The 14,151-nt window shown below is 42.6% G+C and overlaps 1 protein-coding gene across 4 annotated transcripts in view; it reads left to right on the forward strand.

The window, feature by feature from the left end:
• Positions 1–14,151, forward strand: part of PPFIA3 (PTPRF interacting protein alpha 3) — a 417,083-nt gene that overhangs the window by 165,592 nt on the left and 237,340 nt on the right. For all 4 annotated transcript variants that reach the window (XM_082273791.1, XM_082273792.1, XM_082273794.1 and 1 more), the window contains exons 7-8: positions 1,545–1,691; positions 6,162–6,296. In XM_082273791.1, coding sequence (XP_082129917.1) covers positions 1,545–1,691; positions 6,162–6,296 — 282 coding nt within the window. The remainder of the gene's footprint in view (positions 1–1,544; positions 1,692–6,161; positions 6,297–14,151) is intronic.

Raw genomic sequence — 14,151 nt, forward strand, 5'->3', positions numbered from 1 at the left:
CCCTGATTGTGGCCACGCCCCATAAATATATAGGAACTGTCAGAAACTGGAGCTGCCAGAACAGCAGGAGCCTTTGTCGGGGGAAAAGCTTTTTTTTTTTTTTTTTTTTTAAATCGAGTTAGTTAAGGCGGCCATCATGATTGACGTTGGAGCTACTATGGGAAACATTAATTTATAATAATGAACTTGTCAAAAACTTCCACATGTTTTTTTTTTTTTTTTAGACTACATCGATTTTTGGGTAAATCGGTAAGGGTACTATGTACCTCATACTGATTCACATGGGGGGGGGGGGGATTGGGATCTGGGGGGACAAGGTGCTTTGCTCTGGGGGCATGTGGCCTGATATGGTTCAGGAGGAGGGGGCGCTCGTACTTCTCCCCCCCTTCCTGACCTGCCAGGCTGCATGCTTGGGTAAAGGGTCTAGTATTTTGGGGGGGGGGGGGGCCCAGGACCCCACGCCATTTTTGTTTTTTTCAATTTGGCGTAAGGGTTTCCCCTCAAAATCCATACCAGACCCAAAGGTATTGTTTTGATAATCAAACGACAAGTTACACTCATCTCAAAGTCGGATCTAAATCAGATCTAGTTCATTAACGTCGCATGGAAGTCGGATTAATGCCGGACCGAAATGTTAAATAATAGTGAGGTGCAGGGATGGCGGGGACAGTTGTCAACATTGGTGTAGTGATGGTCAGTGAGATAGTGCACATCAGTGCAGGGGTGGCAAGGAGAGTCATGCGCTTTGTTGCAGTGTTGGTAAGTGTGAAAGTGTGTATTGGTGCAGTGGTGGAGAGCATGGTCGTGCATAGTGGTGCAATGGCAGCAGGCTGAGTCATGCACTTCTGTGCAGTGAGTTGAATGGCATTTTTCATGTCAGTGTAGTGTTGGAAATGGGGTTGTGCTGTTCCATGATTTCATCCTATTTTACAGAACCTACTTCATAAAGGAAAGGCCTTCCATGGTATGGATGATTGGAGATTATTCTTATGAAGAAGAGAAGGGGAAAGTTACCACTGTGCTATACCGCTTTGGGAAGTGTCAGCAGATAACTCCACTGCGCAATTTCTGTCAGACAGGAGCTGTTGGCTGCCATGTCTGTCATTCAGCTTGGTGTCTATAATGAAAGATGTAGGCTTTATTTTAATGAACTCCAAAATGGGTCCATTCATGGTAAATCAAGACTACAAATTCTGTCCAACCAATAACCAAAAAACCTCTGAAGTTTTTCACACAAAAATACCTGCCCACCCACCATCCTCTTGTCTGATGACTCCTAGCTCTGGGGATTGGCCTTTTCTCAAAACTCAGGTAAATGAAGGGGTGCACAGAAGATGCTTTTTTTGCCAAAAAAGGTAGTAGCAGGCATTGTGTGGTACCTTGTCTTAGGCTAGACTTTTACTTTTCATATTACTGACAGTTCTACTTTGAAAATATGCATTGCTGTAATGGGAAAGTGAAATTACTTTTGAATATTCTTTGTGCTGTTGATTGAAAGATTCAATTCATTTTGCAAAGTTTTTCTTTTTATTCTCTGACTTCAGGCTCTTGCACAACGGGAGGATATGGAGGAGCGGATCACCACATTGGAGAAACGCTATCTGAGCGCACAAAGGGAAGCCACATCACTTCACGATGTCAACGACAAGCTGGAAAATGAACTCGCCAGTAAAGAGTCTCTCTACAGACAGGTAGGGTAACCAGTGACTCCAAAAAGAAAATTGCGATGCGGAGCACCCTGCTCCTGCGCTCAGAACCAGGTCCTCAGGCTGCCTCTATCCAGGAACTCTCACTTGGTATCCATTAAGGCTAAGCTTTGCTGCCCTCTACGACCGGGGTGGTTGACAAAACACCAGCCTAGCGCATTATCCTCAGTGGGCTTTTATTGAAAAAGTGTTAACCGGTTGCCGACCGCCGCACGACTATATACTGCGGCGGTCAGCCCCGGCCAGGCAGAGTGACGTATCGGTACGTCACTCGCCTGTCACTGACTTGCGAGCCTATTGCGGGCGCCGCCGAGGCGCGCGCCCGCCGCGGCTCGTTCACAGACAAGTCAGTGCGTGTGACCGGCGGACTCGATGTCCGCCAGTCACACTACGATCACTCCTGTGAAGGGAGAAAGACAGAGCGGCTTGTGTAAACAAGTTGCCTGTCAGTTCTCCCTGTGTAAAAGTGAAGATCTGTCCGTTCTACTATGTAGAACGGTTGATCTTTGCTTTTACACCAATTGGAATGTCCCTGCACAGTTAGAATCACGCCCCTAGGACACACTTAACCCCTCCCTGTCCAATAAAGTTAACCCCTTCCCTGCCAGTGTCATTTTTGCAGTAACAGTGCATATGTATAGCACTGATTACTGCAGTAATGTCACTGTTACCCCCAAAAGTGTCAAAAATGTCAGTCAAGGGTCCGATCTGTCCGCCGCAATGTCGCAGTACCGAAAAAAAAATCGCAGATCGCCGCCATTACGCGTTAAAAAAAAAACACCAAAAATGACAAAAATCTTTCCCTTTGTTAGTAAACGCGATAACTTTTGCGCAAACCAATCAAAATACGCTTTTTGCGATTTTTTTTACCAAACATAGGTAGCATAAAACAAATTGGCCGAAAAATGTTAAAAAATTTTGATTTTTACATTTTTTTGGGGGAATTTCATAAAAATGTGAAAAATATTGTTGTTTTTGCAAAATTTACGCTCTTTTTTTGTTTATAGCGCGTGATCAAAAAATCGCACAGGTGATCAAATACCACCAAAAGAAAGCTCTGTTTGTGGGAAAAAAAGGACGTCAAATTCGTTTAGGTACAGCGTCGCACGACCGCGCAATTGTCCGTTAAAGTCACGCAGTAAAAAATCGCAAAAAAACCCCTGGTCCTTTAGCAGCCAAATCCTCCGGGGCTTAAGTGGTTAAAAGAGGCTCTGAGGAAGAGGCACGGCGTCGAAACGCGTCAGCCCTTCGTCTTCAGGAGTTATTGGACTTATAATAAAGACTTTGGTCTATAGAATTGATATGCTGGAATTTACCGCACGTTTGTGAGTAGCTGCATTTTAACACTTTTTCAATAAAAGCCCACTGAGGATAATGCGCTAGGCTGGTGCACCCTTTTCTTTGTGTTTATTTGCAGGGTAACCAGTGACTCTGCACCCCGTCCTATTGTGACAGAATGCACTGACAATGCGACACAGTATACATAGTACAGTCCATCGTTGTGGTTGGAAAGCTTAAAAACAAGCAGGCTTTTTAAATAATCATAAGTGATCCTGCCTGCAAACCTTCAATGTGCTGTAATGCAACCACATGTGCTGTAATGCAATTTCTGAAGTTGTCTAAGGGACTGAAAACCTGGGGGTGCTCTAATTTGCATATAGCAACTTTATCTGGGTTGTTTATGGTTTGACCCATCCTCTCCCAGTGCATAACAGAAGACAGAAATAGCAATGTGTGGTGTTGCTCTTTATTAAAAAATAGTTGACTTGTTAAACCCCTTAAACTTCCAGTAGTAGGCATCTATACGTGCCTGCAATGTACCTGTTAGGTAGTTTATCGAATGACCTGGGAGCTTGAAAACCCGGGATATTCTGTTTTGAAATATAATTAGGTGGAAAAAAGCACAGGTCCATAAAGTGTAAGCTAAAAAAAAAAAACACCCTTGCATCCTCAGAATACTAAACCTGCAGTTTATCCAGAGGAACAGAAGAAGTAAGAAAAAAAACCATTTTAAAATATTATCCAGTTTCAAGAGAGAAATACTGTATATTACCAAAAAAATGTTCCTGATATAGCTGTGGAATTGATATCTGATTTTAGAGGTTCCAGAGATCTTTAAGAATCTCCCTAAGGCCCCTTTAACACTTGTGCGACTTGTCGTGTGACTTAGGACTGCAGAGACGCATGACAAGTCATACTTTATTATATCCAATGAGTACCATTCATATCTGTGCGACTTCTAGTTGCAGCGACTTCAAAGTGGTCCCTGCACTACTTTGATCCGACTTTGATGCAAAGTCACGGGGCGGAGTCCTGTGACTTTCAGGTCGTACAAGTGTGAAAGGGGCCTAAAGATATATTCAGAAAACATGCAAATCTGCAACTAATGGCAGTTTAGTGAATTTGAATTAGGGCTGGGCGATAAAACGATACCGATATGTATCGCGATAGTCCCGTGATCGATAGCAATAAAAGACTTTGAACGATTAAAACGAAAAGTCAGCTCCGACGGGTTTAAGCTTTAAAAATGGCGCCGCCCGTCGCATACATGTCACCGCGCACGCGCCGCCGCCGCTCGGGAGAGGCCGGGAATAGCCGAAATTACACGAGCGGTGGCGGCGCTTGCACAATGACGTGGCGGCGCCGGACGGCGCCATTTTTAAAATGAGGGCGCCTCTGGAACAGGTAAGTGAAACAGCTTCACTACCTGCCATTATGCAGGGCTGCGGGCACACTACAAGGGATGCAGTGCTGCGGGCATGGTCTACCTGTACCATGCCCACAGCACTGCATCTCCTGTAGTATGCCCACAACCCCGGATCCTCTTGTACCATGCCAGTACCCTGCATTCTCCTGCACCATGCCAGTACCCTGCATTCTCCTGCAGCATGCCAGTGCCCTGCATTCTCCTGCACCATGCCAGTGCCCTGAATTCTCCTGCACCATGCCAGTGCCCTGCATTCTCCTGCACCATGCCAGTCACCCTGCATTCTCCTGTACCATGCCAGTCACCCTGCATTCTCCTGTACCATGCCCGCCGCCCTGCATTCTCACCCTAGGGTCCTTATTTTAAATGGGTAATAAAAAATATCAATAATTATCGATATCGACCGATATGAAACACTGATATCGTGATACAGTTTTCAGCCATATCGCCCAGCCCTAATTTGAATACACGTTTGAAAAGCAGCACAACTGTTTTCTATTTTTTTTTTTTTCTTTTTTAGGTAACAGTTTTTAATTGATTATTCTAGCAAAAAGTACTTTTCTTTTCTTTTTCTTAAAACAACTTGAAGACATTTCATACAAGTAAATTACATATAATGCAATATCCTAATTCCAATGAGCCATCTCCTGGATCCAGCGAAGGAGGGCATACTTGCACCTCCCAGCCTCCACAATATATAAATCAACTAAGTTTAGGTCACATAGATTACGATATTAAACCAGATCTATCCAAGAAGACACTGCTATGCGTTTTTTTTTTTTTTTTAACGCACTGTGTGCATGAGGCCTATCTACGGGAAAGATTTGTAATTTTTATTGTGTTTTTATTTTTTTACTAGTAATGGCAGCGATCTGGGATTTTTAGCGGGACTGCGACATTGCGGCGGACAGATCGGACCCCTAACTGACATTTTTGACACTTTTGGGGCCACAAGTGACATTACTACAGCAATCAGTGCTAAAAATATGCATCTTTATTCCACAAGGATGTTAGTAGGGATGCACCGATCCGATATTCGGATCGGATATAGGCGCCGATATGGCCATTTTAGATGGATCGGTGATCGGTAACATTGACCGATCCACTGGCCGATCCGGTTTTTGCTTGGTAACGGCTCAGCCATCCCTTACTAGGTGCAGTAGTAGTATGGGATGGGAGCCGCTACTTCCTGTATAGGTCCGGCTCACAGGCAGAGTGATATCAGATGCACTCCGCCTGTGAATGGAGGAGCCGTACACATGAAGCAGCGGCAACCACTTGCTTTGTGTGTAGCTCCGGATCAGTTACAGTATCGGTATCAGCAATTTCACAACGCCAGATATCAGTATCGGGTCCAAAAAAGTTGGATCGGTGCATCCCTAGTTGTTAGTATAGGCTGGGGAAGCAGTTTAAAATGAGTTTGATAAATCCCCAAATTCTACTTTAAAGGCAGAAGATTGCTCACAGCCGATGTAGCTACTTACTTTTTAACTAGGAAATTGGGCTGCAGCTATAGATGAGATTTTGAGTTCCTGGTCATTGGCTGCTGTTTTTAGCGATTCCATTACGAGCCCTGAGTTGCTGGGCTAATATTCTACATTGGCTTACTGAAAAAGTAAATGAGAGAGATTGTACATTACAACCGATAACAAAAAGCATGTGGTAACCAGTGTAGCTTATAACTCTGGGTTGTGCCTTAGTTGCTATTGATCTTTATCAACATTGTTGACTTGTGTCTCCTGCCACAGAGTGAAGAGAAGAACCGGCAGCTGCAAGAGTGGCTAGAGGACGCCAAACAGAAATTACAGCAGACCCTGCAGAAAGCAGAGACTCTCCCAGAGATTGAAGCTCAGCTGGCACAGCGAGTGGCGGCTCTCAGCAAGGTATCTATACTTACACGCTGTCTAATCAGAGCACACAGTAGGAAGAAGCCAACAAATCTTTCATACCAAGTCATTTTCTTTACGAGAGAAACAAGAATTAGAACAAATACATAGGGTACCTTTTTTTCCCCTTTTTTTTTTAAATTAATGCTATTTATTAATAAAAAATGAAACATGTTTTGATGGTTAATAATGAATATTGCACAATTACTACTTGCAGTCAGGAGATAGCAAGCTCCAAATATATACAGTGCCTTAAAGTTTTCATACTGCTTGAAATTTATCACATTTTGTCATGTTACAACAAAAAACGTAAATGTATTTTATTAGGATTTTTTGTGATAGCCGACACAAAGTGGCACATAATTGTGAAAGTGAAGGAAAATGATAAATGGTTTTCAAAACTTTTTACAAATAAATATCTGAAAACTGTGGCCCTTCATTTGTATTCAGCCCCGCTGAGTCAAAACTTTGTAACCACCTTTCACTGCATTTACAGCTGAAAGTCATTTTGGGTATATCTCTCCCAGCTTTGCACATCTAGAGAGTGACGAGTCTTGCCACAGATTCTCAATTGGATTCAGGTCTGGACCTTTACTCATTCTAACACATAAATATGCTTTTATCTAAACCATTCCATTGTAGCTCTGGCTGTATGTTTAGGGTCGTTGTCCTGCTGGAAGGTGAAACTCCGCCGCATTCTCAAGTCTTTTGCAGACTCTAACAGGTTTTCTTCTAAGATTGCCCTGTATTTGACTCCATCCATCTTCCCATCAACTCTGACCAGCTTCCCTGTCTCTGCTGAACAAAAGCATCCCTACAACATGATGCTGCCACCACCGTGTTTCACGGTGGGGATGGTGTGTTCAGGGTAATGTGCAGTGTTAGTTTTTCGCCACACATAGTGTTTTGCTTTTAGGCCAAGAAGTTCAATTTTGGTCTGATCTGACCAGAGAACCTTTTTCTACATGTTTGCTGTCTCCTCCACATGGCTTCTTGCAAACTACAAACAGGGTTTCCCATGGCTTTCTTTCAGCAATGGCTTTCTTCTTGCCACTCTTCCATAAAGGCCAGACTTGTGGAGTGGATGACTAATAGTTGTCCTATGGACAGATTCTCCCACTTGAGCTGTGGATCTCTGCAGCTCCTCCAGAGTTACCATGGGCCTCTTGGCTGCTTCCCTGATTAATGCTCTCATTGCCCTGCCTGTCAGTTAAGGAGGACTGCCATGTCTTGGTAAGTTTGCAGTTGTGCCATACTCTTTCCATTTTAGATGATGGATTGAATAGTGCTCTGTGAGATGTCCAAAGCTTTGGACATTCTTTTATAACCTAACCCTGCTTTAAACCTCTTTACAACTTTATCTCTGACCTGTCTGGTGTGTTCCTTGGTGCGCTTTGTTCACTAAGGTTCTCTAACAAACCTCTGAGGGCTTCACAGAACAGCTATATTTAAGACAGAGATTAAATTACACACAGGTGGACTCTATTTACTAATTTGGTGACTTCTGAAGGCAATTGGTTCCACTAGATTTTAGTTACGGGTATCAGAGTAAAGGAGGCTGAATACAAATGTACGCCACACTTTGCAGATATTTATTCGTAAAAAATTTTGAAAATCATTTACTATCCACTTTACAATTTTGTGGCACTTTGTGTTGGTCTATCACATAAAATCCCAATAAAAATAAATTTACGTTTTTGGTTGTAACATGAAAAAATGTGGAAAAATTGAAGGTGTATAAAACCTTTTCAAGGTAATGTAAACTAGCATTCTGGCACTCCTAATCTAGCCATTTTGTAAAAAAGATTTGACAGAGAAGAAAGATTAGATTTTACCCCTGCCCCCAACCCCCCCCCCCCCCCACCTCCTAAGCAATAGTGTGTCATACATAGTTCCATTATACAAAAGCTGGGCTTTCCTATTTGAAATCTTAGCATACTTTTTAAACTGAGGTTCACTGATATATCTTGTATAAAGTCTAATTCTGTTATTTTTTTAGCACTTGAGTCTTGGATGCCATATTAAAATGATGTAAGGACAGTGGCTATATGTCCAGTTTTAGAATGCCACCAGAAATCAGTGGCTGTGGTGCGTCCAGGCTGGTGTTGCCAGCTGTCAATATTCCTTCCCCACATTAATCCTCAGGTTGCAACAATAACAGATGATCTAGATGACATTAGTGTTTATTGCAAGAGTGTCAAATGCTCACAAAGGATTGGAATTAGGGATCGACTTACAGTATCGGCAAAGCCGATATATCGGCGGCCAATATGCACTTTCCCCGATATATTGGAATTTGCCCCTTAAGGTTACCGATATTGCCGATATTTCGGGAAAGTGCATGTACCTGACCTGAGTGATGCCTGCCGCTAGAGGCATCACCCCGGTTCCGGCGTCCATAGCCGACGGTCGGCTTTCTTGTAATGATAACCGATGTGGCTGAATAATTAATGTCCCACTCAATGATTAAACCGTAAGGTGAATAGGATTTGAGGGTGTAGATCCAATAAGTCTCTTGACGTGAGACCCCAATCTTATTGGATCCACCCCTCCAAGGTGCCGTGTAACAATCAATGATTTGGAACAACCTACCTTTCGGGTCACTATGATGATGCCGAGAGCAGTGTTTAGGCACATTATGATTACTTTTATTTTTAATAATGTTTGTGATATGTACATTAACTCGAATATAAAATTGTCTCGTGGCACGGCCAACATATTGTTTGTTGCAAGGACACATGAGCAGATACACGACCAGTTGTGGTGCAGGTGGAAAAGAAAGTGATATCATAAATGGAGTGAGTGATGGTGGACTGAAAGGAAATTAATTTCCTATATCGCAGTTTAAATAGCCCACCCTACACCTATGACAAGGAAAGTAACCGACCAGGTCAGTAAAGAACTGGGGTTTGGTTGGAGGATCAAGTACGTTTGGGGCTAATTTCCCTTTAAGGGATGGTGCCCCTGTAAAGGTAACTATAGGTTTCTCTGGAATGATGGGACCCAGAATCCTGTCATTTTTTTTAATATATCCCAGTGTCTCCCAAAGATCTGTTTGATGTACTTATGGTGCATCGAATACTCTGTGAACAGAGACCACTTTGCAAAATTGGAAGAATTAGTGACATTGGGATTAGAGTTGGCCAATAATTGGAGTCTGTCCTTTTTAGCAACCTCAGTGATGGATAAATCGAGGTCATTAGTATTGTAGGCTTTAGATACGAATCGCACTTTGAGGATAGAGTATTGTTTAAAAAAATCTTCACCCCTGGTACAGTTCCTCCTAAGACGGATGAATTGACTTTTTGGAATCCCTGTAAGCCATGGTTTATGGTGGCAACTGTCATTTGGCAAGTATGAATTGCGATCAGTGGATTTAAAATATGTATTAGTGATTAAACGATTGTTATCTCTAATGATTTCCAAATCTAAAAAAGGAATATTGGTTTCACTAGATTCATACGTAAGTTGTATGCCACGGTTATTCTGGTTCAAAAGGGTCATGAAGGAACTTAAAGAATTAGAGTCGCCCTTCCACAGGAGGAGGACGTCGTCTATATAACGAACCCAAAGGATCAATTCCGGCCTCTGTGAGGGATAGATGACATCCTCCTCCCATTTGGCCATAAAAAGGTTGGCTAGGCTAGGGGCGACATTTGCCCCCATTGCCACACCCTTTTGTTGAAGAAAAAACTGGCCACCACACCAAAAATAATTGTGTCCAGTGGCAAATGATAAAAGTTCCAAAATAAATTCACGTTGAGGAGAGGATATTGTTAGGTCTCCTTGTAGAAAATGTTCCACTGCCTCAAAGCCTAAATGGTGAGGTATGCAGGTGTATGATGAGTTGACATCTGCTGTTACAATTAAGCAGTGACTATCCAATTGGATATTGTTCAAAATGATTGTATCTTTTGTGTCCTTAATGTAAGAGGGATTCTTACAGACTAACGGTTGCAAATAATGATCTATATATTTGCCTATTTTTGAGGTTACGGAATTAATCCTGCTGACAATGGGGCGTCCTGATGGTTGAGTGGGATTTTTGTGTACCTTGGGCAAATAATATAAAACGGGATTCCTGGGTACTGAGGGGACCAAAAAGGCTTTTTCTTTTTTATTGAGTATGGCCTTTTTGTAGCCCTTATCAATCAGTTTAACTAATTCATTCTTGTATAGGGTGGTAGGATTATTGGCAAGCAGTGTGTAAGTGTCCTGGTCACCAAGAATCCTTTGCATTTCACAAAGGTAGTCGGTTTTGTCCAAAACTACAATGCCACCCCCTTTATCCGCGGGGCGGATAACTAATTGTTTTTGTTCACAAAGGGATTTGAATTGGCATTTGGTTGGAATTTATCAGTTATCCTCACATATGGACTTATTTTTTATGGGACTCACTTTATTTATTCATTTGTTGATGGTCAATTTAATTTTTTTTCACTTTTAGCGTATTTTTTTTGGTTTTCATTACTTATTATATTTATGCACAATTCATGTGAACATTTCAGGGTTCACTATCCCACACTAGCGCTGCACTTTTTTACATGTATTTCTCTTACCACTTTCTGTCAGTTGGTTGTGCTAGCAGCTTTTTTAAGTTAGTGCGATGTTTATATACTGCGTTAAACGTGCAGTAACGCATGGATATATACTGCGTTAAACATTTAGTAATGCACTGATATATACGGCATTAAACATGCAGTAACGCACGGATGTATACTGTGTTAAACGTGCAGTAAAACACAGATATATACTGCGTTTAACGTACAGTGACGTACTGATATATATACTGCAGGAAACCTGTCCAGACAAATAAAACAGACAATAAAGACAATAAAGTAAAAATAAACAGACAATAAAGTAAAAATTTATGGTCACACTACACTCATAAAAATTGACACTAAAGTAAAAATGAATAGTCACACTACACTAAACTATCACTAGATTCACACTAAACTTATATTCTACACTGACAATAAAAGCACAATAGCACACTAACTCGCTAGCAGCACTGAACAGAGCCCTGTTCTATCTCTCTCCACGCCAATATCACACTGCAAATGGCCGCTATGGGGAAAATATTGTTATAATATGGGGCGGGACTAACAGCAATGAACCATAATTGGATAGCATTATCATTACTTTCCCCAAGTATGGCTCTGACATTACTCTGTGCCCTGATTGGGCAAAGCTTTCATTGCTTCAGCCAATCAGGGCTTTCAATGCACTGTGCTGCGGTGCAGTGCTTTGTGGTCATTTGTCGGGCTGAACAAACAGTCAAACGCCCGATAATTCGGGTGTTCATCAAATAGGCCAACAGCTAATGTTCAGCCTGAACTCATGCTCAGGCCGAGCCATTCACCCAACTAGTAAATTGCAAAGACTTAAATATATCATTATCTACAGTACATAATATCAAAGGATTCCAAGAATCTGGAGAAATCTGTGCACAACAGGTAAGGCCTAAATGCAGTATTGGATGCCTGTGATCTTCAGGCCCTCAGTCTACACTGCATTAAAAACTGAAATAAAAACAGGCATTGCATTAAAAACCATAATTATTCTGTGACTAACATCACTGCATCATTCAGGAATACTTCCAAAAATCACTGTCTGTTAACACAGTTCATGGTGCCATCCAAATATGCAAGTTAAAGCTCTATCATTAAAAGAAGAAGCCATTCCTGAACATGATCCAGAGACTCTGCCATCTTTTCTGGGACAAAGCTCATTTGAAATGGTCTGTTGCAAAGTGAAAAACTGCTCTGTAGCCAGACAAATCTTAGTTTTACATTTTTTTGGCATCCATGGGCTCTGTGTCCTCTGGACTAATGAGTAGAGTGACCTTCTGGCTTGTTATCAGCGCTTATTTCAAAAGCCTGTACCTCTGATGGTGTTGCATTACTGCAGTGGGGCACTATTCCTCCCATTGATTCAAGACACTATTCTAACTGACATCAACAACAATAGGGCACCATTTCTTCCACTGACACCAACAATGGGGCATTATTCCTCCCAATGATACCAGTGTAGCACCCTCTAGTGTGTGCCAGCATTAGTGTAGTTTTTGTTAGTGTAGGTAAAATTTAGTTAGCTCAGAGCTAAGCCTGTGGAATCTGAGTCGGGGTTCAGTGAGTCAAGGCTGGATGACTCATCCTGACAGCTCCTCTGGTGCCTTCCCCTTTTTCTGGGACATGGAGAATGTTCTAGAGCTAGTGGGTAGGAGGTTAGGAGGGGCTGCCTATTTTTGAGGCCTCGGTCAATCGCCAGGAGTGGGCTGGCAGGGGGCAGAGATTACCTCATAAATAGACATGAGCCATACCAGCAGGGGCAGTCGGGTAGAAGATGGAGAAGTATTGAGGAGGCTATCGGTGGCCCTTGATGCGTGCCCCCTGGGGGTGGGGGGTGTCCTGCTTCAGGCCAGGGCTCGGGCGCTGGAAGGATCCTGCCATAATACACAGGAAAAGGCCCTTCCGGGAGGCACAGGAGTAAGAGAGGACAGTGTGAGTAGATCAGCACTGTCAGGGACTAACAAATGGGGAGACTGCCACATGTAGCCAGTCTCCCTGAAGACAGCTGTTCGCTTCATCCTTCCCTGGGAGATCTCATGTAAATCAGCCTGGAGGGCTGGTGAAAGGGGCTGCTGCAGCCAGGAGGGCTGGCAGGGCCTGAAGAGGTGGTGCTGGGACCAGTGACCACAGGGAGGAAGTGATGTGATATTATAAGCTGTCTCACTCTACTTTTCTACACTCATAGGGGCTGCGAGTCCCTGCCTGCAATGAGCTGTTGCTACATCTGACTAGAGCATGTCACAGAGTGACAAAGCTGGAACAAGCAAGTGTGTTCTGGAGGAAGAATTTGAAGCTGTATATAGATTGTATATAGGAAGATTTACCTGAAGTTGTTGCCAAAGTTTTGTTCCTGAAGTCAAGTGGGCATTCCATAACCTTCCATCCCTATCCAAGTTATTAAACCTCAATAAATAACAAAAACAAAGTCACAGACTGTTCTCTGACTCTGGAGTGCCTGTAAAATTTTGGTGTGCCTGGTTGTGCAGGAGTGGGGATCCAGTTCATCTGCGGCTCCTTAGTGAGTGTGCTACACCAGCGACGGGGCACTATTTTTTCCCCTAATACCAAATTTGGTGATGCTTACTCCCACTGATGCCAGGAAACCTTCCACTCCCACTGGCCACAGTCTGGCCTTCCTAAAGACTGAAGAATAATAAACTGGCCCTTTGTTTAGAAAGTCTGGAGACCCCTCCATTAGTGCATATGGAGTGAGCAACATGCACCTCTGAAAAGGCACCATCAATGCTAAAAGATATATCCAGGTTTTAGATCAGCAAAATCTCAGGCAAGAATGGGACAAGATTTCTCTTCCAAAAGTCCAGCAACTGCTCTCCTCAGTTCCCAGACCTTTACAGAGTGTTGTTAAAGAGGGGATTCTCTATACTGCGGTAACATTGGCCCTGTCCCAATTTTTTTGGAATTGGGGTTGTACTTTACAAGGTTTTTATTGCCCTGTTCAAACTTTTTTGGGACGTGTTGCTGCAACCAATTTCAAAATTACATTGTTTTTCTTAAAATGGTACATTTTGTCAGTTTAAACATTTGATATGTTTTCTATTGTGAATAAAGCATGGGTTATGAGATTTATTATTATAATACAGGATTTTTATAGCGCCAAAAGTTTGCACAACGCTTTACAACATGAGGGCAGACACTACAGTTACAATAAAATTCAATACAGGAGCAATCAGAGGGCCCTGCTCATTAGGGCTTACAATCTAGGAGGGAGGGTCAAGTGATACAAAAGGTAATTAATAGCTGTGGGAGAGGAGATGATGGAG

The sequence above is a fragment of the Pelophylax lessonae genome (assembly GCF_965119305.1).
Source record: "Pelophylax lessonae genome assembly, chromosome: 12".
NCBI lineage: Eukaryota > Metazoa > Chordata > Amphibia > Anura > Ranidae > Pelophylax > Pelophylax lessonae.